General features: G+C 40.1%; 2 protein-coding genes across 5 annotated transcripts in view; one reads left to right on the plus strand and one right to left on the minus strand.

Annotated features, from left to right (window-relative positions):
- Positions 1 to 279: 279 nt before the first annotated feature.
- On the plus strand, positions 280 to 14,348 carry SSR3 (signal sequence receptor subunit 3). The gene is made up of 5 exons (XM_033123873.1): positions 280 to 493; positions 1,702 to 1,828; positions 6,262 to 6,360; positions 10,521 to 10,652; positions 11,672 to 14,348. Exons 1-5 carry the CDS (start codon positions 361 to 363, stop codon positions 11,736 to 11,738), a joined length of 558 nt encoding a protein of 185 aa, XP_032979764.1. The 5' UTR covers positions 280 to 360; the 3' UTR covers positions 11,739 to 14,348.
- A 1,429-nt stretch (positions 14,349 to 15,777) lies between these two features.
- KCNAB1 (potassium voltage-gated channel subfamily A regulatory beta subunit 1) overlaps positions 15,778 to 24,023 on the minus strand; it is a 361,917-nt gene continuing 353,671 nt past the window's right edge. For all 4 annotated transcript variants that reach the window (XM_033123839.1, XM_033123831.1, XM_033123849.1 and 1 more), the window contains one exon: positions 15,778 to 17,623. In XM_033123839.1, coding sequence (XP_032979730.1) covers positions 17,534 to 17,623 — 90 coding nt within the window. In that variant the 3' untranslated portion in view covers positions 15,778 to 17,533. The remainder of the gene's footprint in view (positions 17,624 to 24,023) is intronic.

The raw sequence follows: 24,023 nt of genomic DNA on the forward strand, positions 1-24,023 counted from the left end.
TCATTTTGGAATTCCAAACTTGGAAAGCGTGGGTCTATCAGCATCAGTGAAACGGAATCTCAACCAAGTTTTCTTCATGTGAAAAACAAAACTACAAATCCCAGCCTTCTTCTGGAAGAAGTCAAGAGACTCACCAAGAATGCGGAAGTCTGGCGTGCTCGCCCAATCACGCCGGGAAGCTCATGTTGCGGCACCAACCTGGCCAATCCTGGGGAAGCTTGCTCCGCGCCGCGTGAGTGCCGCCTTCGCGCGCAGCGCTGACGGGTCGTTAGCGGATACGGCGGCCGTGGGGGCGGGGCCAAAGCTTCTGCGGGTCGTCGCGCCGTCTGGGCCGTCTAAGCTCCTGGCTTTTGCTCCACCATGGCTCCCAAAGGCGGTTCCAAGCAGCAATCCGAAGAGGACCTGCTCCTTCAGGATTTCAGCCGCAACCTCTCGGCCAAGTCCTCAGCGCTCTTCTTCGGGAACGCCTTCATCGTGTCCGCCATCCCTATCTGTGAGTGCTGGGAGTAGGCGGGCGGGGGAGGCCGCGGGCAGGTCGCGCAAGACTAGGACGTGGCAGGGCCGGGCGGACCCGTGAGAGCGAGCGCTGGGGTACTCGGTTCGCTCTCGCCCTAGCCCGCCCTGAGCTCAGCGAAGCGCGTAGCCTCTGTGGGCCTCAATGTGCTCGTCTGGGATAGCGGTGGGCGGCATCACAGGAAAGTCACTTGTGGCGCTTTTTAAAAGCACGCTGGATCCCGCGTCCCAGTCCCGGAGATTGTGATTCACTAGTCCTGGGATGACAGCCCCGATTAGTATTTAAATAAGCACCCTGGTTAAGATCTGGTGCGCACACTCCTGCCTATAGCTTGCTGTTTTTTTCCTACACAACCGCAGTTTGCCGCTACGAGATCTTAAACTTGTATCATTACTTATTTTGGAAAATAATGAATTCAAAGAGGGAGAGGTTCCCCTTAATACTCACACTGAATTAGAAGGGTAGCTTTAGGTGAACCGCTTCTCATTGCTGAGCATCATTTTCCTAATTCGATGAGAAGTCAGACCACTGCCAAGGACCAGCGATTTACTTTTTTAACATGAATTATTCTATTAGGGCAGTTCTCACTTGGGTGGAAAAACTTGGCAAACTTGGCCAAAATTGTCTTTACAGCTCATGGTCCCCAAATTAATTTGAATTTCCTGACTCATTGCTGCAATGTTGGGCGGTCAAATCCAGATTTGTTTTCTCTTTCCGCCTCATAAAACCCATTGTGAAATTAACGTGGTATGAAGCCCTTAGGGCTCTGAGCCCTCACTGAGCTCTGCCTTGATTTCAGGTAACAGCCACGTCAGCATGTAAACTCTGGTTCAGGACTGCACGTGGCATTCTGGAATGGCCTACATGTAGCACATAGTACCCTGATGAATGAAATTTGAGGTCTGAATTGTGATTCTGTTGAGCCAGTTCTCATTTTAGAAGAAGCGGAAATCTGGTATGGACTAGTAATAGGAAGCTTATGTTTTTCAAGCGCTCTGAGCTGGGAAAGCTTGAGACCATTTTTTACTTGATATCCCACTTCTGAAGTTCCTCATCTACTATGTTGGATTCCCCATCCTGGACTGTACTTTAACCAGGCTTAGCTATAATTATTTCAGCAGGACTTTATAACTGCTTGGTAACGTTTTGTTCCTTTTTGTACCCCTTCCCCCCTTATCTTAATTCAGGGCTATATTGGCGAATATGGCATATGGATCTTATTCAGTCTGCTGTTCTGTATAGTGTGATGACCCTAGTAAGCACTTATTTGGTAGCCTTTGCCTACAAAAATGTGAAATTTGTTCTCAAGCACAAGTAAGTATGTTTCTCAAGTGAAAGTGTTACATTTTTATATAGTAGTAGATTGTGTGTGGGTGGTGGTGGTGGTGGTTTGGTTTCAGTAAGCATTAATTTGAGATTACATATTTCTATTTGAGGGAAAGGCACCTTATGCTATGAAGAATTAACTAACTGAAGCAGAGGCAGTGCTTCTGACACTGCTATGAAAGTAGGTTTTGAAGGTGGAATTAGAACACTAAAGCTCTATCCTATATCATGGAGTTTAATCAGAAAAACAAACCCACCAATTAAATGAACAATTCAGAAGCAAATGGAAATCTTTCTGGAAAGAATTGTTCTGGGTTGTCCATGTTCTATTTTTAGATGTGAAAGAAGTAGTCTTTTTTTTTGGTTATTATTAAACTCTGACATTTTTAATGCTAATTACATTTTTTTTCTTATGAGTGTATGAAAATGTAAAAGATTATCGTATTTCCTCTATTTTAAGATCACACATATTATAAAATATATCATTATTGAAATGATAGCTTTTGGAGAAGAAACCCAAGCCTCACAACTAAATTTATACATTAATTATAAGCAGTTATATATTCTGGTTTCATAAGGTTAAAATGTGGAGGGAACAGCCTAAACTTAAGGAAAGATGGTACATTTGTTATTTCAGAGTGCCATGATCCTCGTGGGAAGTAGGTCTAAATTAATGTTTAATTGAAAATGGTGTCTTTCGAAATTGCTTTCATGCAGTCTTTGCTATCTGATTTAGGATAGCAGGATTTTTTTCTGCCTCCTTATTGGAGCCTTGTTGGTGCTATGTTTCTTTGGAAGTACTTGCTTAAAGGCAGTTGAAATATTGCTGAGACTCAAAGTACCAGCGTGCTTTGTGTACGCTTTGTCTTTCCATTTCCATAGTTCCCACTTTATTTGGACACTGTTTTTGCTTGGATTGTTCTAGCAGTCTCCATCTAGTTTCTTAAAAATAAAAACTTAGGGCCCACCCTGCCATGCACTGCGTATATAAAGCACATCATACTCTCTGTAATTCTTACATCATTCAGGTGTTATTCTTGTTTTATGGGATGAAGAACATGTATTTATCGTCATCTGCCATCATTTTTATCATGTCACTCTCTTACTTAGAACTCACCGTGCTGTTCTCTTTTCTAAGTGTATTAAAGCCAAATTCTTCCGGCCCCTGGAATATAAATCATCCTCCTCCTCCCAGTGTGGCTTCATCTTTCAGGATTGGGCCTTAGCTCTTCTGACTCAGCCTTCACGTCATCCTTTGAACCTGTCTTACACCTGCCCTCATTTAGGCTTGTCTCCCTTCCTTTCCGTTCTTCCATGTCTGTCATTTCGAGACCTAGGAAGTTTTTCCAGAGAAATCCTTCCTAAATCTGCTGTCCCTGTGTTAGGCTCTTTCTGGTGACAGCGCATAGAAACACGTTGAGGTGATCTCCGTTAAAGGAGGCCAGAAGAGCCTCAATGGCTGAAAGGCGCCTCAGCAGCTTCTCCACTGCTATTCCGGCCCCATAGGAGCTCAGGTGGAGTGTGTGCGGCTGCGCTTCTGCTAGACCAGTAGAGTGACCGGCTGGGTCATCTTGGTCATCCTTCTGCTTGGCAGCCCCTCTTCACCAACTGCCATTCCAGGCTTCAGCCCATCTCAGCCTCTGCTGTTCTGGGCTGTCTCGTGAGCATGGCCAGCGATGGAGAGTGAAGCTCTCAGAAGTGGGCGTTTGGCACAACTCATCCTTTGTGAGCCCCCTGGAACTCAGTCCCTTTGGGACTTGGTCGTTGTTCACTTGTTCTGCATGTCATGTTTCATTCCCCATTTGGAATCAAATCATGTTCGTTTTACCTTCTCGTTTCTACTTTAGGCTTGTTGAGGGCAACTGGCATGTCTTTTGTTCTATATCCCTTACAACAGTTAATGGTACATTTAGTTCAGGAAGAATTTCAGTGAGTTACTGATTTAATAGATTCTCAGAGTGGAATGTTTTTTTAGCCATAGTTTTGGTTTTATATTAAATATTGCCGCTGACATCGAAACTCATAAGATTTGCAAGAACATTAAGGGTCAGAGAGCAAGAGAGAAGCTGCTGGGTGTGGGTAGGTGTTGGTAGTAGAGGGAAGATGACTGCACAGTGGACAGTCTGCATTCCAGTCCCAGTTCTGCGGCTCTTACATCTATAACCTTGGGCATATATTTTATCTTTCTAGACTCAGGTTCCTGAGCTGTCAAATGGGGTGACTAAAGGTACCTTATAAGACGGTGAGGATTAAATGTAAGACGTGTGACGTGATAAGCATAGTGTCTGGCACATAGTAAATGTGTATGTGCAGTGTTGGAGAGCTTAGGAGGTGAGAGAGCCCTTGGGAATTCTTTTTTAAAGATGGCATGAGTTAATATTTGCAAAGATGTGTTTATTTTAAGAAATTAGATCTTATTCTTGTTTTTCTTTATTTTGGAAAGTTTCTGACATACTGATGTAAAAAAAAAAATAGTAAGAGAAAAACAGTTGATTTTTGTGGGTTATCTCATTTGGCTGGGTCACTGGAGTGGCCTCTGTTGTTTTAGAGCATTCAGTGCCCGGTGAGGTTTATTTTCTAAGAGCCCTAAGACGGAGGGTAGGGTTTCTTCTTGAGTTGTAATAAACTTACAGTGTGGCTGTTGAATATAGAGTTTTAGACCTAGAAGAGAAAGTAACTATTTATCTGGTTCAGTCTTCAGGAAGATTTGTCATGTGGACAGATGATTGACTATTTGTTCTGGATGCTTAGAGATAATCAACTCTTTTGAAAATAGCTTATTCTTGTGTCCTAGGATCCTGATGGGGGTGTGTATGTGTGTGTATTATCCCCCTTCTGCTCAGCTAAGAAAGTTTCTGCTGTAAACCCTGTCCATTTCTTTTCAATTGGCCTTGCTTAGAAAAAAGTGGTCCCATGTGAAGTTCAGAAACACTGAGTGTCTGGACTGCTAGACAGGTTCAGAAATAAGAGTCTCTGCCCTTCGGAGTAGAACTTTTACAAAATGAATCATGTGAAGTTGGATTTTTGGAAGAAAAAGTACATTATGGTGTCCTAAAGTATCTCTTAGAAAGACAGCGGTCTGCTCCCTTAGCTGCATTTTCTTTAGGTTTCAGAACTTAATATCCTTTTATTTATTTTTCTTAGATATTAATTTTCCTCCCTCTAGTTATCGATTTGTGGAAGAAATACATTACTGGAAGCTGACCAAAGGTTTTCTTTTTAACAGTGTTGATTCTAATTTGGTTCTTGAGTGAGAGCTAGAGATGGAGACATAAGTAAAACTAGAGAAAATTTGTGCTTAATTTGTATCCCAGAAACTGCTGCTTAAAGAAAGTTTGAAAACTATTGCCTTGAGTCATCGTGGGCCTTCTTCTGAGGAATCCGTCCTGATTTTTCCAGTTTTCCTCGGTACATCTAGTCATGAGGGATTGATTAAGCGAACATAAAATGAATAGATTTCTATCTCTGTGTTCTATATCCTGTTGCCTTCAATACATCTCAGTATCGTGTTGAATGTTTTCATAGTGGGACTGTGTAGGTAATTGTTATATGCTGCTTCTGATCAGTTCTGACTTTTTCTTTTATATTTACGGCTAATCACTTTCTCTATTGTGAGAAACACATGTTGAATTTAAATGTCATAATCTTTAGGAGGCTTTCAGTATTTCATCAGTTTAAATTTTATTCTCTCTTTCACTAGCAACCCCATGTGATAAAATTCACCATATAGATTTTTGATGAGTATGCATTTAATTATTTTCTTTATCTGACTCGCACTGAAGACCCTGATCTGATATCTTAGATATCACTTTCAGCCTTTTCTGGCTGATTTCCATATTATCTTTTGGTGCAATCCTCATACCAGTGGTTCATTGAACTAAAAGTGGTGTGGTCTATCTCTGATCATATGGTATTATTTCCTTTTAACAAAATCGTCCTTTGGAGTGGAATTAAAAACATTACTTCAAGATATAGCTTTTAATTTCCCTTTCTTTTTTAAGCCTGGTTTTCTTTCCTGTTATTTACTGGAATTGAAATCATATCATTTGTTAATATCTTGTCAAATTTATTTGTTGAATAGTTTATAGGCTAAGACAAAATGGATTTACAATAATTCATAACTAAATTGTGCTAATAGCATTTGACTTTTACTTCCCTATTACATATCTAAACTTTGGAAAATTCTCCCTTTTAAGCAGATACCAAAACTCATAACTAGTAAACCCCATCTTGGAAGTTTCTTGAGCTTGCTCTCTTGGCTAGTACAGTGTAATAAACTTGGAACTTGCTGTTCAGTTTATTTTCTTGAAATATAAAGTATCATACAGTTGCCAATACAAAAGATGAGTACAGAGTGTTTCTGAGAGAGTATGGTGTTCACTCCTGGAGTATGTGGAAACTTTTTTTTTTTCCCTTTCCAGAGTAGCACAGAAGAGGGAAGATGCTGTTTCCAAAGAAGTGACTCGGAAACTTTCTGAAGCTGATAATAGAAAGATGTCTCGCAAGGAAAAAGATGAAAGGTTTGACTCCTTATTTAAAGTATTTGGGGTAATCATAAAAGGGGATATTTTGTACAAAATAAGTTTTTGATTTCTGCTTAGAGAATGAATGAATATTGAAATTGAGGCAAATGTTAGTATTGTAGAATATGTAGTAATGGGAATAACAATTTGTGAATTTTTATTACTATCATACTTTTCTTTGTGCTGTACACAGTTCATTTATTCCTCTGAAGAGCCCTATGAGGTTGGTACTGTTGTTATCTCCATTTTACACTTCAGGAAACTGAGGTACAGAAAGCGTGGGTAACTTGCCCAGGCCTGTAGATTCGTGTGTGGTAAAGCCACGATAAGAACATAGGCAGTCTGGCTTCAGAGCTTATACTCAACTGCTCTGCTGTAGAGCTTTGTCCGGTGCTGGCTCCGCCACTTGATAGCTGTGTGACCTTGAGCATATCCTCTAACCCCTCTGGGTCTGAAGAGTTTTCATTGTGTTGTGTGTTAGCATTTTTAGGTGGTGGTACTTCTGTTCCTGAGCTTCCCTGTGGACGTCCAGTCTGGGTTATCTGCTTTGGCTGGGAAAAAGAAAACTCAAGTTTGTTTCCTGTTGTCAGTCCTGTGCCACATTTGTTAGCCCTAGCCGCTACCCCCACCCTCCATACCCCCAAGTTTTCCCGTTAACTGCTCTTGGAAGGCTTTGCAAATAGTCTATCATCTGAGTAGCAGAAGCCTCTGAGTGATGAGTAAACTTGTGCTTGAGAGTTGCCAGATGGTTTAATAGAGTCATGAGTTGAGGTTGTTTTCATGGATCTTAAGTTTCAGTATCTACAACGTGGTGTGCAAAATGGAATTTTTATCCCACTTTGCTCCAGAAAGACTTTGTGGGGACTTGGAATATTAAAGTGCATATAAAACAAAGCAGTACAATTTTAAAAGATCACAAACCATTTAAAAGTAAGAAAAGGTGGCCTCAGAGTAAGTTACAGCAATTGAGCACTAAACTTAGCTCTGAGCTTCCAATGTCAGGGGAAGCATCTGAGGTCATACAGCTTTCGTTGTCCAATGAGAAGCGGCATGCAGATCCTTCTGAAAAGAAACTTTCCTGGCACTGATTATTGGAAGGACTTTATCAAGTGGTTCCTTATTTAAGGGACACTGAGTAACTTAATGAACAATGTCTTTAATAGTAGTTTTGCAAAGGCACCAAAACATTATTGAAATGGTTGTCTCCTATGGATCCTTTATAAAACTGAAGGCACAATGTTAAAAACATGACAATGAAGACTTTCTTCAGGGAGCAGCTTCAATGAGGTCTGGCTGTATAGCTTTCTGATTGCAAATTTTTGCATAGGAATAGAGGTTAGATAATCTAGAAGACTTTAAAAAAAATCTTTTTATTGAGTTATAATACTTATTAGAATAGTGGTTCTTGAACTGCAGTGCACATCATAATTACCGTGAATGCTTGTGATAGCTCTTGTAGGTTTTAGGCGATTAATGATATTAGAGATGGTAAGTGGGTCTCATCCCACTGCGGACTTGCGTGATTTGGTCTGCCACTTGTTCTTGATCCTGGGATGTGTCTCAGCATCTTTCTTGCTCGGTATTCAGGTAGTCATTACTAATCAGAATCGGAATGGGAAATGAAATCTCTTTGTCATTGGCTGGACCACATACTTCAAAGTAGGATGAAGTGGAGGTTTTATTGATACATAAAATGCAGAGCGTCAGAAGATTATAAAATTTCTGTTCTGGTCATCTGTAGAAATTTGTGCTGTTAGTATTTCTCACAAAGCCACACTGGATTCAGTCGTATCCAGGTCTGTACTCGTGATTGACTAAGAACTGGGACTAAGACTCCCATTAAGTGCTGATATTTTTCTCGTAGGATAAGTTGCTTCCAAGAGATACGATTTAGGAGAAGGCTTATCAGCACCTCCTTGCTTAGGTGCATATCTCTCAAAGCTCCATCTGCACTCACTTCCAATATGTCTTCCATGCCCCCGTGAAACTGTTTTGCCACCCATTCAAGGATGGGAATAAGCAGGAAAATCAGACATTCGTTGATGCCTGTCCCAGAGTGTGAGTGGTACTTCCCTTTGACTTACCAACGGTCTGTCAGTTAGCATTAGCTGATTGTAACAGTTGTTGAGTTTGGTCTCAACTTTTCCTTTGTTGTAGGAAGTGCTCCTTGGAAAAATGACTCTTTGGGTAGTGCTCTTCCAAACTAGACTTTCTGTCAGTGAAGCTTTGGCAGAACCATTGCTGATGAGGCCATTTGTGGGTCTTAAAGTTTTTCATGAACCAGGATATGCGTGGACTGGAAAAAGTTATGAAAGCCGTTAGTCCTGATTGTGTACACACGGTCGTCTTGGGAGCTGGCGTGACCTCAGTGATTGAGCTAACTCTTTCTTCAAAGAATTGAAGAAGGCGTGACAGGGAGTTAGGGAGAAGTGCCGCGTGGGAGGTGGGATGATGTAATCATTCATAGTAAAGGCAGGCTAGTAGCCTGTTTAAGGAACCTGTCTCCATGGGTCCTGTGCCAGAGTCTTCAAAACAGGCAGTTGTTCTGAGTGTTTTCTAGCATTAGACTGTGTTGGACTATGCCTTTTCTGAGTTGGTGTTTTCTTTGATCAATGTTAGAATGGTATAGTGTATTTCTTCCAATTTCGAGTCATACATTTTTTAGAACTTACTTTTAAACTTCTCTGAAATCAGAAGCTCTTTTATAGTGGATGGCTGCATTGAATGTAATAGTGTACTGTCCTTCACTTCTCCCAAACTCCTAGCACCGCGTTTCCATGAAAATAAGAGCTAGCCGGCCCATCAGCTCTAATACGTCTTTTGGAGCAAAAGTTTATATAAGACCTGGTCTTATTTTACTATAAGACTTATTTTCTTATTTTCGGGGAAACACGGTAAATTGAAGATTTAGTAAATTAATGGTATCCACAGAATTAAAAAAATATGGCCTATATGTTAAAAGCCACAGATTAGTTATGAGGGGGATGAGGTGCTAACACTCTTTATCTCCTTCACAGTCACTCTGGTTGACTTTGGATTTGAACATTTGGTGAATAAAACGTGGCAGTTTCCAATGACATTAGCCATAGTGCTGTCCATAGGATTGGTAAAGGGTATCATCTGGCCCCAGAGTCGTGTCTCTTTTTGGGGGGACGAAGCATCAGTGGCAGTGGCTTTCAGCCTTTTTGGTAATGACCCACAGTACAAGAATACATATTTTACCTTTTTACCAAATATACTCATACATATACACATGCAAATGTTTCACAAAACAATAATTACCCTACTGTGTGATGTACTCGATACTTTTCTATGCTTTCCTATTGTATTTTTAAAAATTTTTATTTTTAAAAAATGCTGGTCTCAACCCATTGTTATTTTCCCTGAGCATAGGATCCACTTAATTGATTTCACTTTCCACTAATGGGTCACAACTTACTCTTTTAAAAACTGCTTTACAAAGTTAATTACCTAAGAGGAATAAAGTATTCACAGGTACCCTGGAACTTCTTCCTGTTGCCCATGTGAAGAGATCAAAGGAAAGGTTGATAAAGTACTACCAGTAAATTAATCAAGTAGCATAATGGGTTAAATAAAAAGTAAATGGATTTTACAAACTTTATAAAATCCTCCTAATGATCAAGGATATTCTTTGTTTGACTTAAGTAAAGAGGGCTAAAAATAGTCGCAGACTGGTCTGCTTTAGTGAGACCACAACTAGGTTTTGTCCTTGGGATTGTCTTAAGGTTTAATATTTCAGGCTGAAATCTAGGCTGGAGAGAGCCTCAGGCCAGACAACAGCCCAGGAAGCTGTCTCAGCTGCTGATCATCGAGGTTGGTGTAGGTGAGGACCTAGAGAGACATGCCTGCTTTGGCTGCTGATGAAACAAAGCCAACTGCAGTTACTTACTCTTCCCCAGGCAGTCAGGGCTTTGGAGGAAAAGAAGATAACATACCCAGCCACTGTTTTCTTCAGCATCAATGGACGGAAATACCTTTTCAGGAGAAAAAAGGGGACCATGCTGACGAAATTTCATATACATTCTGTCCAGAACACCGAAGGAAAAACTTACCTTACAATGAAGTAGAGCCATGTGGTATTTAAAAATTTTAATGCATATTTATAAACTTGATTGACTTGTTTGACTTGTCTACAGAATCTTGTGGAAGAAGAATGAAGTTGCTGATTATGAAGCTACAACATTTTCCATCTTCTATAACAACACCCTGTTCCTCGTCTTGGTCATTGTCGCGTCCTTCTTCATCCTGAAGAACTTCAACCCCACAGTGTATCCTGCTTATGCTTTCCTAGAAGTCTAGAAACAGTGGTTTGTTTCGGTTTTGTACAGGGAGCCAGTCTGTTAAACAGCACTGTGACCTTAGGCAAGTTTCTGGACATTTACAAAAAGGGTTTTGGGTTTGATTTAAAGTTCTTTAAAGTTTGTAAATTATGACTTCATGATACCTAACAAGTGTTGCAAAGCAGTCTCATGTATATAATTATGTATACCTACCTATTCCAGAAAAGATGCAAGGAGTAAAAGCAAGCTTGTCTTCTTTGATAGCCCTTGGCATGAGCCATGTGTCTGCTAGTGTTTGGGCTTTGGGCTTGGCTAGATGGCCAGTGCAGTTAAATCGGCACATCTCATAATGTCTAACAGAATTTCAAGCTGCTCTCTCACATTGAGCTTTTGGGCAAGAATCAGTATTCTCTTGTTAAGGTAATTTATTCAGGGTGTTATCCAGGGATGTGCAGCCAACTTTTTAACAGTTGGAGATTTTGATGTAATAACATATCAGACACCCTTCAGCTTGCATCTTCTGGAAACACTGGAGTGGTTTTCCCCAAACAGTCCAGTCCTGAGGCTGAGTAGCTGCGAACTTTCACAAGCTCCTTACTTTTGGTCAGCTGTAGCCCAAACACTGACGGGCAGGGGAGACTTATTTTTCCTGTGCTCTTGAAGGGAAAAAGGAAAACAAGTCTTTTCTTCCTTCCCATATTCTTTGATCAGCTTTTCTTCTGAAGGTTAAAGAGCATTCAGATGTTTTCTTTGTGATCCTGAGTTCTGGGTTTCTGTCTGAAGTGCTTTCTTTTTAAAATTGGAACACATATCCTGTGAATGTTCTTTATTTTTTATTGCCTTCTTCTGTCTTGTAAATTGTGTTTGCAGACAATGGACTGCATATAATTGCCATCATACAGAGTGTCAGGAGGGAAACAGAACATTCCAAAGAGATGGGCTCTTTGTTTTTTGTTGAAAAACTAATTTTGGGTTCCTGATTTTTCCTTAACATCAAATTCCTACAGGAACTACATTCTATCCATCAGTGCTTCTTCGGGACTCATCGCCCTCCTGTCCACGGGCTCCAAGTAGACCATGTCAACTTCGCCCCTAACTTTGTGTCTGTGGGTGGCCTGTGGTACATGGAGAAGTAGCAGGCTGGTCAGGGTGGGAGACACGGAAGGTGTTTGGAGTTTGAGGGTTTGAAAAACCCAACAAAATGCAACTCAGTATTTGTTTATTGGCTCTTTTTTTGACAGACTGTTGAAATTAAATAAATTGAAAGGGAAACTCAGAGTACCAGGACATTTATTAAAAGGCAAAAAGTGTCTCGCAATGTATAATGCTATAATCACAAGAGGAGAAAATAACTTGTTTCCTTGATTTGTCAGAGGTCACAGTAACCTGGGCTGACTGTTATTATTTATAATAATAGCAAGAAGTTAATAACTGGTTCTGTGTGTTCCAAGCACAATATTACAACTTTTTTTGAACCTTAAATATCAGAATGAATCCCTGGCGGGAGGGGAGTGCGGGCTAGGCGGATTGAACTTCATGTTTATAGTTTCCTGAATTTGTGATTTGATATACTCATAACTCAAAGTTAAAAACATGGCTTCTCCAACTTGGGGAAGAGAAACTTGTGGAAAAGTACTTTGAAAAAAAAAAAGAAGAAGAAGAAAGGTAGCCAAGGTAATAACCTAAAAATAGTGCCCAGGCATATGCGAGTTGTCCTGTGGGGTTAAAGCACACACTGTTCAGCTGGACGGCGTTGGCCTTGGGTGGCCAAGGAGGTCAGTTTGACCCTCCCATATTGGTTTGCCTTGTTTATAGAGACTGGAATCGTTGTTTTCTTTGAGTATGGTCTCAGACCACTGGAGGAATGTTCGGTAAGAGAGAGAACCTCTTTCCTGAGTATTGATGTGTAAATTACCAAAGTAATTTTCATGATCTTAGTTCCAGAATTCTAAGAACACGCCAAGGAATTAACGGTGATTTTAGTGCTTATCGGCATTTTTCCATGAGGACTTTTATAAATTTGACCCTTTTAGTCCATAGGTTCCCATCGATTGTAAATAAAATACTGATCTCTTCAGCTCTTGGGGCTGAGAGCAATCTCTTGCATTTTTTAACCAGTGTGAGTATATAGATACTATCATTTTCTTTGTTTGCCATGCATGATTTGAAAATAAGTTTGGGAAGCTCTTCTTGAAGCAATATCATTTAAAAGGTTATGGAATCCCAGATGATAGTGGTTTCATATTCCTATGAGCTTTTGACCATCTAGTAATTTCTTATAGGCAGTAGCACAAAGGAAATACCATTATTTCTAATGCCCAGTCTTAACTTGAATCTTTAGTTTTCACTTCTTAATTTAAGGTGAATGTTGCAAATAATACTTGCTGTTTTACTTATAACTTTATAGAAAGGTATTCGTGAGGAGTTCATTTCTCACTTACCTGTCGGAGACGTTGTCAGGCCATGTCCAAGAAGCAGGAAAGACGACATTTGCACAGTGGTCTTCATTGTCTTCAGGTGAGGGGTACAGTAGGTTGGTGCAAAAGTCATTGCGGTGTTTGCAGTTAGTTTTAACCTGTTAAACTGCAATTACTTTTGCACCAACCTAATATTTCATCATTGTTTCTAGAAGTTTGAAATTCTTTACTTTTATTTTGGTGCGTTATGCATGTGCCATCACTGGATAATATGGGGTGAATGGGAAGTCAGAAGAGATTCACTGCACAGTAGTTAGTGTAACACATGAGAGGTTTATTTTTATGTTTTAACCTTTTTTTCCCCCGTTGATAAATAGTAGTTTGAGTAGTGGCATGGAGTTTATGTACCAAATACATTTGCTTCACAAAATGACTATTTGACTATCAACATCTATTTGTTACTTATATCTGGGCCACGTATCTTTTTAAAGGGCAGGTGAAAAATTGCCACTAGATGGCAGTGCCTGTGTAGCTGGGGAAATTGCCACCATTCTCACTATTACACAATGTAGCTGAAATGGGGTGGTGAAATAGAGGCCTGTGCTTAATAAACTGAATAATTTGAAGAAAAGCAAGTAAGCAACATTTGATTTTGGTTCTGAATTTTTTCTCCAGCACTCTTTTGTTTTTAATCTTTATAATGGTTTCTAACTTCTTATACTGTTAGATAAATTTGTGTGCATAAGTTTATGACATGTACTCACAGTTCCACAGTTTTCATTCAGGATACCAGTACTTTACTCTTGGGGATTACAGAACCTTTTCTCCATTCCTCTCCCATCGTCTGAAATGACTCTGTGGTACACAGAATTATGATTTATGGTTTAGTTAATAAAAACTTGCTGTAGAATTTTTATCTCAAAAGACCCCCCCTTGTCCAACAGCAGTAAAATAAAGGGTTCTGCTCTAATTGAGATTCAAAGTGATTAAATTCCTTTTTTTACACCCCTAGTGATAAGTAGGGGCATAAAGTACTGGAAAATTTTACATTTCCCTATTTTTAATTTTTTTACAACTTAATAAAAATCTTGGATTGAAATTATTCTTAGCCAGTAAAAATTTACTGGTTGTCCTGTTTGATATATTATTCTACCTTGGAAAGAATAATTTGAAGTAAGTTTTGAAGTTAACTGAAATGAGGTTGGATTCATATCTAAAATTCTTGTGAAAGGCCTTATTAAGTATCATTAAACTTTGCTTTTTAAAATTTATATTTTCCCCAGGCTTCTTTATAAGAATCATGTGAATAAGTATATCTTTATTACGTTATTTTATATTAGCCATCATTTTAAATTCCCACACATGTAAATGTGTTTTTGTAGTTACTGATCAAATATTTGTATGGCATTGACTGGCATAGTGCAGTTATATTACAGAGCAGAATAATGTTAGGTCTCTGCCAGTATGTGCCTGCTGTGCCTGCCCTCCCCGTTTGTGTGTTTCCAGTATGAGTGCCCGTTGCTGCTGTTTCTGGAGACACAAAGGAAGCCTATACATAGGCATGTATATATATATATATATATATATATATATATATATATATATATAGAGAGAGAGAGAGAGAGAGAGAGAGAGAGAGAGAGACCCAGTCTACAGGTACGTGAGTTTGGGCTGAAGGGCTTGTCTCCCATCTGGGGAATTAATTGAAGATTAGGAGGGGTTTTTAAGTGGTTGGTTTACATTTTCATGCAGGCATTTAGAGAATGACTTCTCATTGGCCTTCATGAGTTTTGATTGCATCTTCTTTGACCTTTTCCCTCTTAGCTGATTCTGAATGTGGATTCATACCCAAGCTTTTTTTAACTTAAAAATTCATATACACAGTTGACTTTTACATAAAACTTTAAAGCTAAAAAGGAAAGTTGTACTTACAAGAGCACTGAATAAAATATGAAATACTTGGGTTCTAGGCCTGGTTCTGCGTGTACTAGCAGTGTGAGTTTGGGAAGCTGTTTTCTCTCCAGGCCTGGTTTCCTCACTGGCCAAGGAGGAATGGTCTTAAAGACAGCTAAGGTCCCTTGACGCTCTACTAGCTTATCTGGTGACACGTGGCACAGTGTTAATGGAGATGAAGGGACAGTTCTTAAAGTGGGAAGCCAGGCACAAAGTTTCTCGTTCTCATGTCCCCTGGCCGAGATTTCAGTATGTGGATGGCTGCTACCCAGGTTAGTCTCAGGAATGGTATGTTCTCTCCCAAAGAATTCTTTCCAGAAAATAAAATGAGTGCATGGACATTTTTCTTAAGGATATAACTGTGAATTTCTTATCTAGTATATTTACCATGGCAGATGATTTGTTTATTAAAAAACTAGCTGTTTCTATGGCTAAGCAATACTGTTTGTATTTGGTTGTAATTAGCAGGCTCTAAATGAGTTTGAGGAGTTGTAACCTTAGTGCAGAGTATTTCTAAAACCCAATGAGAGATGATATCTTTAGGAGCTAATCATTTACGCCATTAATAATAGTTTGGATTGCCGTTTAAATCTTGATCACTGCTGTTTCTGTTAGATATCACTCAGTGCAGCTTACTTGCCAACATCATTTTTATTTAAATGAGTCTCACTGCCTGTTTTGTAGAGGTGGATATATATATACCTTTTTTACCTTATAGTGAAAGATTAGATAAAAACTAATTGTGAGGTTAAACGCACAAAATGCTTTTATTACTCTAAGCAAATTAATAAGTTAAATTGCAGTTCCATTAGACAACTTCAGCTTATTTATACATATAGTAATTCACTGGATTGATTGAATATACAATGAACAACTGCAAAATGATCCATTTTCATCATCAGTCTGATACTTTGGGGTAAAAAACCCAAATTATTTCCCTAATTGAATACAAGTAGTAGTAATCAAAAAGAAAATTGGTTGGTATTTCACACTAACATTTACAGATTTAGAACTTAACCATGAAATACATATCTGGAAATGATGGCAGGAAATAGCATTTAAAGCTGACAGGGTATTTCTTCTGTTAGTCTCAAAGTGATTTCTATATGAGGGACCTGCTGGCCAGAAAATTAAATTAGAATTTTGTACATGCTCAGATATCCAAATAGTTATAGGACCTGTGCCCCCAATACACACCCCCAAAAAGAAAGAACATGTTTTCTCCCTTACAGGTACACAGTATATTCTCACAATTTTTCTCAAATGGAATATTCATGAGGGTAAGTAGCCAATAGTATGGCAGGGCTAGATAGGTCTCAGCTTCAGAGTGCACTAGAGCTAATCCCCTTTAATCCATGCAGTGAGCTTTCATGCATATAGTTTAACGCGCATAATGTGATTATAGAATCAGGAAGTTCTTTAACATTTGCTTTTCATTGGGCAAGTTAATTCACCCAGCGTGTGTCGAGTAGTGACATTTTTCATGAAGCCCTTGATTTACTCTCGTGTAATAACTCCTCAAAACACCAAGCATGATGTTGTAAAATCCCAGTGCTAATTAAACAGCAAACATTTGCCTTTCTGGGTATTTTACAGGTTTACTTATTAGAACTGAGCATGTGTATATTTTTAAAGCTCAAATATTTAAACTTGCAGAAGCTGTGCCTACAAGCAGTCGAAGTATAAAGCAGGTTTTCATAACATGTAGTCAAAAACGAACACTTCTTTGCAGATGCATTACATTTTATCCAAAGCTAAGCTTCCATAGCAGTACTATCTTCCCTTTCATGAATTAACCATGGTGTCTCTAGTTAAAGACGGAGGTGTTCATCCTTTTACCACCTCTACGTATAAATGGACATAGCATTATTTGAATCCTAATAGACATCTTGGGTAAATTGCTATCCAGGGTCATTCTTGGGGTCAAACAACAGTGATTATTTAAAAGGTTATGAAAGCAAATACCTAGGAATTTTAGTTTTGTTGAATGACAAGTGAAACAACTCTTGCTAACAGGAATGTGAAAATAGAAAAAGGGTAAAATTGTTTGTGTTATTTTTCCAGACAAGACTTCTGACTGAACATAGCTACTCTTTCAGATGCAATCCATGTTGCATCTATGGATTTTGTTCATTTGAAAAAATATATCTGTGTAGCCTTCTTTAAGTTACTGAATACCTGAAGGTAATATATCTTCCCTCCATATACTTTCTATTGCATTAGCATGAGGTGTACACAGCAATGCAAGAATAGGTGACTCCAGTCCAAGATAAGAAAATAGAATGGATTTCCTTAGAATGGATTTTCTTAGTTATGAGTTTTCAGATGTGCTCATAATTCAGGTGCACAGTGGTAGCAACAGCAGGCACCTCAGAATCCAGGGACACTAGAGGTTGAGCAGCGGGCTGCTAAGTGATGTAAAAGACTGGCTAGTAACACCGTTCTGCACCGGTATAGACCGATTTTTAACCATGCAGCTCCTGTGGCTCATGCATTGCCTTACGATCTGTAGTCCTTTTTGCTGTAGGGCTTGTTGCGCAATATGTTATCAATCTCATTTACCACGTGTGATGTCATCTTTGGGAGAACCTGAGAGCAGGAGAAGTACAAAGGATGTGATTAGGACTTGATATTTGTTCTGTGTGCTGAAAATCTAGACTGGTACACATTTATAAACCATAACTGGACTATAAGCTCTTCATCAAACTGTAAGCTCCTCGAGGTCAGGGATCTTGTTTTATTCACCCCTGTATCCAGTGCCAGTAAGAGCGCTTGGGCCATAGTCGGTTCTCGTGATTACAGGTTGTCTGAATAAATGAAGGCTCATTGAAATATAGACTATCCAGAGCATCTCTGCCCAGGTAGAAATATAATGCAAGTCACACAATACGATTTTAGATTTTCTAGTGGCCACGTGAATGAAAGTGAAAAGAAACAGGTGAAATTATGTTTTTAATCCATTATATCCAAAACATTTCAACATGTAGTCAGTAGAAAATTCTTAAGATGCTTTACAGTTTGTTAAAATACTAAGTCTTTCAAATCCATTGTCCATTTTACACTTAACAGCACATCTGCATTTGGATGAGCTAGTGTGCACGCATTCAATAGCCACGTGTGGCTAGAGGCTACGGTAAGTGGACAGGACAGGCCCAGAGACTAATGAGAGGCTACCACTGGTGGTCAGAACCCCGGTGAAGGATGGCCAAGGGTTAACAGCATCTTAGGTAGAGGAAATAGCTTGAAAAAAGCAGAAGTCTGCAGTGGAGTGATACAAGTGTGAAGTGAGTGGCTGAGGTGTGGAATGGTAGGAACAGGGGAAAGAAGTGTGGGGAAAGAGAGTGGAAGGCTTTGAATGCCATTTTTTGGTGTTGAAATTTGTTTTGTAGACAGTGGGCAACCTCTCAGGACTTCTGAACTGGGAGAAAACCCATCAGACACTTGGTGGTAGCTTGAAGGATGAGTTGGTGTAGGCTGAGAGGGAACACGGATGTCAGAAATTTATTGCTATATCTCAACATAATAAAGGCCACATATGATAAACCCACAGCTAACATCATATTCAATGGGGAAAAACTAAGACCATTCCCCTTAAGATCAGGAACAAGGCAAGGTTGCCCACTTTCTCCACTTCTATTCTACATAGTTCTAGAAGTTCTAACCACAGCAATCAGATAAGAAAAAGAAATAAAAGGCATCCAGATTGGTAAGGAGGAAGTAAAATTGTCATTATATGCAGATGACATGATACTATATATCGAGAACCCCAAAGACTCCACCAAAAAACTGTTTTAGAACTGATAAATGAATTTAGTAAAGTAGCAAGATACAAAATTAATATTCAGAAATCAGTTGCATTTGTATATATCAATAACAAAATATCAGAAGAAATTAAGAAAACAGTTCCATTTACAATTGCTTCAAAGACTATAAAATACCTAGGAATACATTTAACCAAAGAAGTAAAAGACCTGTACTCAGAAAATTATAAGACACTGAAGAGAGAAATTAGAGAAGATACAAATAGATGGAAACACATACCATGCTCATGGATAGGAAGAAATAGCATAGTTAAAATGTCCATACTGCCTAAGGCAATATACAGATTCAACGCAATTCCCATCAAACTACCAAGGGCGTTTTTCACAGAACATATAATCCTAAAATTTATATGGAACCATGAAAGACCCCTGATAGTCTTGGCAATCTTGAGAAATAAGAACAAAGTGGGAGGTATCACGATACCTGATGTCAGATTATACTACAAGGCTACAGTAATCAGAACAGCATGGTAGTGGCATAAAAACAGACACATAGATCAATGGAACAGAATAGAGAGCTCAGAAATAAATCCATACTTATATGGTCATTTAAAATACAACAAAAATTTTGTTGGGGTAAAGACAGCCTATTCAATAAATGGTGCTGGGAAACCTGGACAGACATCCAAAAAAATGAAGCTGGACCACCTCCTTACACCATATACAAGAATAAATTCAAAATGGATTAAAGACTTAAATGTAAGACCTGAAACCATAAAACTCCTAGAAGAAAATATAGGAAGAAAGTTTACAGACATTACCTGGAGTAATATTTTTACTGATATATCCCCTTGGGCAATGGAAATAAAAAATAAACATGGGATTATGTCAAACTAAAGTTTTTTCACAGCTAAGGAAACCAATAAACGGGAGCCTATTGAATGGGAGAGGATATTTTTCAATGATATATCTGATAAGGGGTTAATATCCAAAATTCATAAAAAAAACTGAGTCAATTCAACTCCAAAAAAATAACCCAATTAAAAAATGGGCAGAGGACATGAAGAGACATTTTACTAAAGAGGACATACAGATGGCAAACAGACATGAAAAAATGCCCAACCTCTCTAATTAGAAAAATGCAAGTAAAAACCACAATGAGATACCACCCCACTCTGGTCAGAATGGCCATCAACAATAAATCAACAAACAACAAGTGTTGGCGAGGATGTGGAGAAAAGGGAACCCTCATACACTGTTGGTGGGATTGTAGATTGGTGCAGCCACTATGGAAAACAGTATGGAGGTATCTCGATCTCAAAAAAATTGAAAATGGAACTACCTTGTGACCCAGCAATTCCACTCTTGGGTATCCAGAGAATTCCAAAATGCTAATTTGAAAAAAATCTATGCACCCTTATGTTTATTGCAGCACTATTCACAATAGCCAAGACATGGAAACAACCGAAATGCCCATCGGTAGACGACTGGATTAAGAAACTGGTACATTTATACAGTGGAATATCACACAGCCAAAAAGAAGAAATCTTACTATTTGCAGCAATATGGATGGACCTAGAGAACATTATGCTTAGTGAAATAAGTCAGACAGAGAAAGAGAAATACCATATGATCTCACTTATATGTAGAATCTAAAGAATAGAATAAATGAACGAACTAATCAGAAACAGTCTCAGAGACATAGAGGAAAAATGGTTACTAGATAGAGGTGGGGGTGGGGAGAAGGAGGAAGTTCAGGGGATTAGAAAGCACGATTGATAACCTCGAGATTGCCACCAGGATATGAAAGTCAATTTGGGGAATATAATCAATAATGTAAAGATTTTTTTAGGGTATCCAATGGATTCTTGTCTTATTAGGGAGACCACCTCAGGGATGATATAGATGTCTGATCACTGCACTGTACACCTGAAGCTGAATAATAATGAATGTCAACTATAATTATATATAAATATATACATATACTGTGTTTCCCCGAAAATAAGACCTAGCCGGGCCGTCAGCTCTAATGCGTCTTTTGAAGCAAAAATTAATATAAGACTCGGTCTTATAGTAAAATAAGACGCATTAGAGTTGATTGTCCGGCTAGGTCTTATTTTTGGGGAAATATATACGTATATACACATATATAGTCAATTATAAATATATATACACACATATATATATAGTGACAAGAAGTAGAGTACAACATAACAGACGGGAAGTGTAATGGCTGTATGCGATGTCAGGGGTAGTAGATTGGGAGAGGGGGTGTCACTTTGAGAGGGGTATAAATGATAAATGTCTATTACAGTGTTTTGTATACATGAAACTAATAAAAAAATTAAAAAATAATAAAATTGGGAAGTTCTGGCACAAAAAGACATTCATTGCTGCCCTAGCTAGACACTGACAGCCTTAAGTAAGACAGGTACAGTGGAGTAGAAAATGAGAGGGGTTCTGAGAGACATTCTGGAGATTGATAGTGATTTTAAGACTGCATGTCTAGAAAGATACTGATATGATTGTGATTGGAGTCCACAGGAGAAGTAGTTGGGAGTGTAAGTGTGGAGTTGAAGGTGCCTGTGGGCTATCCAGGTGGAAATGGCTTTAGGCTGCAGGAAGTGCAGCTGTGGAGCTTGCTAGTAGCAGGAGGATGAGTTGAGGATTTGCAAGTTATCGTCACGGACATGCTAACTGAAGCCCTGGGAAAGGATGAGATCATCTGGGGCTAGCTAGTGTTTATTGTGAGAAGGGGGCCAAGGGCACACATTACACCATCAGACAAGAAACAAAGGCAGACGTTTTCGCAGGAATAGTCTGACCCTGTGTGGAGACTGTGGTGAAATACAATTATGATGACCAGTTCTGAGGTTTAAGCCTCACCCTGCCTCTGCTGCAGTCACGCTGGCCAGGGTGACCTTGTCTCCACTCAGGTGCCATCCCCAGAAACCTTAGGGTTGGCAGAGCAGTAGAGCTACTCAGCCTGGGAACTGGTTCTGCTTATTGTTTTCTTATCTGAAGCTAAAGGAAGAGTTGCATTTCCCACCAGTTCTGGAGTCTCAGAGGATATAAACCAATGTGTTGTTTAAAGTGAGACTGCAACGCTGAGACCCAAATCTAGAAATTGGATTTGTTGGAAGTTTAGTGTCTATAGTGGGTTAGCCATGTGAGAAAAAAAAAAAAAATTCCATTCATTACACCAAAATAAATTTCAGATAGAGATTTAAACATTAAAAAAAAAAATGAAACCATGAAAGTACTTGAATAAAACATGAAAAAAATATATATAATGTTGCAAAGGCCTGAATTATAAAGAGAAGCCATACATCCAGAATTTCATGTGAAATTGCCTGATTTTTAAAAATGTTGACAGCTGTTTTAAAACATTTTCATCTGCGCATTACACAAGCACTCCCTGGGCTCCCAGTTTTGCAACCTTGGTGTTACTCTGACTGGAATACTTGGTGGGGGAAGGGTGTCTGACTGGTGGGGTACTAAGGCAGTCCCAGGATTGGGTCCCTTGAGTCGGACCTTGGCAGGCTGGGGTGGTGGCCACTGCAGGCAGAGGACCACTCTTACTTCTGGTGATCTGAGTGGTTCCAGGTGGCTGGATATTAGGATTCGGGGGGAGACGAGCCCTGGATGTGAGGAGCCTGGGCTGCTCTGAGTGGCTGATGGGGGCCTCAGAAGGGTTTTAAGGCTGGTGGGGCGGAGAGGGAGCCGCAGTTCTCTGCACCTTTTAGGTGGGGGGGGGCTATGTAGATGGTGGTGGGCTTTCTGTAGCTGTGGTTTCTCCTACAGTCTGTCCCAACTGAGGTTCTGATTTACACATACCCCCTAGTTGACGCACATTAGGCACATTTTATCCCTTGGAGCAGCTGCCTACTAGAGATTTCCTTTCCTTACAACTGCTGGCACTGCAGCTTTCTATCCTGTACCCAGTCTCACCACTGCTGGGACCCTGCAGACACCCCACCTTATTCTCCGCCCACTAAGCAGCCCAATCACAGCTTGTCTAGGGTGGATTCTTAGGTGCCGGGCTGGTGGGAGTAGGAAGGGGACGAGGCTGGTAAGCGCCCATGGTGGGAGCCTCCCTGCCTGGAAAACTCCTCTTGTAGCTACCTTCCGAGTGTGGAAGCCCCATCTCGCCACCAGCCAGAGTCGTACTGGCAAGGAGATGCTTTGGGAAGATGACTGACCCAGTTTTCCTCTGAAACGTGCCCTCAGCTACCTGGAGTACTACAGCCCAGGAGTGACCTCTCTACCATCTAGGCGTGTTGACTGCCCCTGGGATGGCAGTGCTCGCTCTGTATCAGCATGACGGGAATCCTCATTCCTCCCTCTTCTTGCCAAGCTATCAGCAAGTCCTGTCTCTATTTCCAAAACCGACAGAATCCATCCACTTCACCTCCATGGCCATCATCCTAGCTGGTCCAAGCCACCATCACCTGTCACCTGGACAACCGCCCTTGCCTTTCTTCATTCTACTTTCCAGCAGCCAAGAGCAATCTTTAAACGTTCAAATAACAGCATGTCCCTCTTCTTCTGAAAACCCTTCGAAGGATTTGTTTCACGTAGAATAAAACTCTGACCCCTCTAGTGTCCTGTAAGGTCTGTCCCCTGCCTGGCTTTCCAGTATATCCGCCGTCCGTTTTGCGTACTGCATGTTGGCCACACGTGCCCAGGACTGGCCGTTCCTGGAGAAAGCCAAGCTCCTTCCTACCTTAGGGCCCTTCCCTGGGTCTGGAAACTCTCCTGGGTTTTCATGTGCTGGGGCCTCATCTTCCAGACTTCAGACAGCACATACCGAGAAGGGCCTGGCAAGGACACTATTTAAAGTGGGCCCATCCATTTGTCAAGTAGCATATTACCACACCCTCTTAATAGCCATTCTCACGCTTTGAAATTCTTTTATATATTTATTAACGTGCCTCTCCCACTGGAACGGAAGCTCCTTGAACATTGGACAATCTCTTTCTTGTTTCCTGTGGTATCCCCAGTGACCAGTCACAGCAGGTTCTCAAAGCTCTGCTGAATGAACTAAGCGACAGGTTGCTTAATTCATTTGTCAGCGAGCCCGTGTTCTTACTCTCTGCCTGGCGTGGTTCCAGGCATAGAATAAGTGCTCAATACCGCTTAGTGGAATTGACATCATCAGATGGAATTCCAGGACTCGGGTACCCGGTTCCTCTGTTTCCTCACCATCACTGCGTAGCCTTTATCTT

The sequence above is a fragment of the Rhinolophus ferrumequinum genome, chromosome 2 (assembly GCF_004115265.2).
Source record: "Rhinolophus ferrumequinum isolate MPI-CBG mRhiFer1 chromosome 2, mRhiFer1_v1.p, whole genome shotgun sequence".
Classification (NCBI taxonomy): Eukaryota; Metazoa; Chordata; class Mammalia; order Chiroptera; family Rhinolophidae; genus Rhinolophus; species Rhinolophus ferrumequinum.

Coding starts and splice junctions, on each gene's coding strand:
- SSR3 (XM_033123873.1), top strand. CDS start 361: ATGGCTCCCAAAGGCGGTTCCAAGCAGCAATCCGAAGAGGACCTGCTC. Junction 494..1,701: donor CGTGTCCGCCATCCCTATCT/GTGAGTGCTGGG, acceptor ATCTTAATTCAG/GGCTATATTGGCGAATATGG. Junction 1,829..6,261: donor AAATTTGTTCTCAAGCACAA/GTAAGTATGTTT, acceptor TTCCCTTTCCAG/AGTAGCACAGAAGAGGGAAG.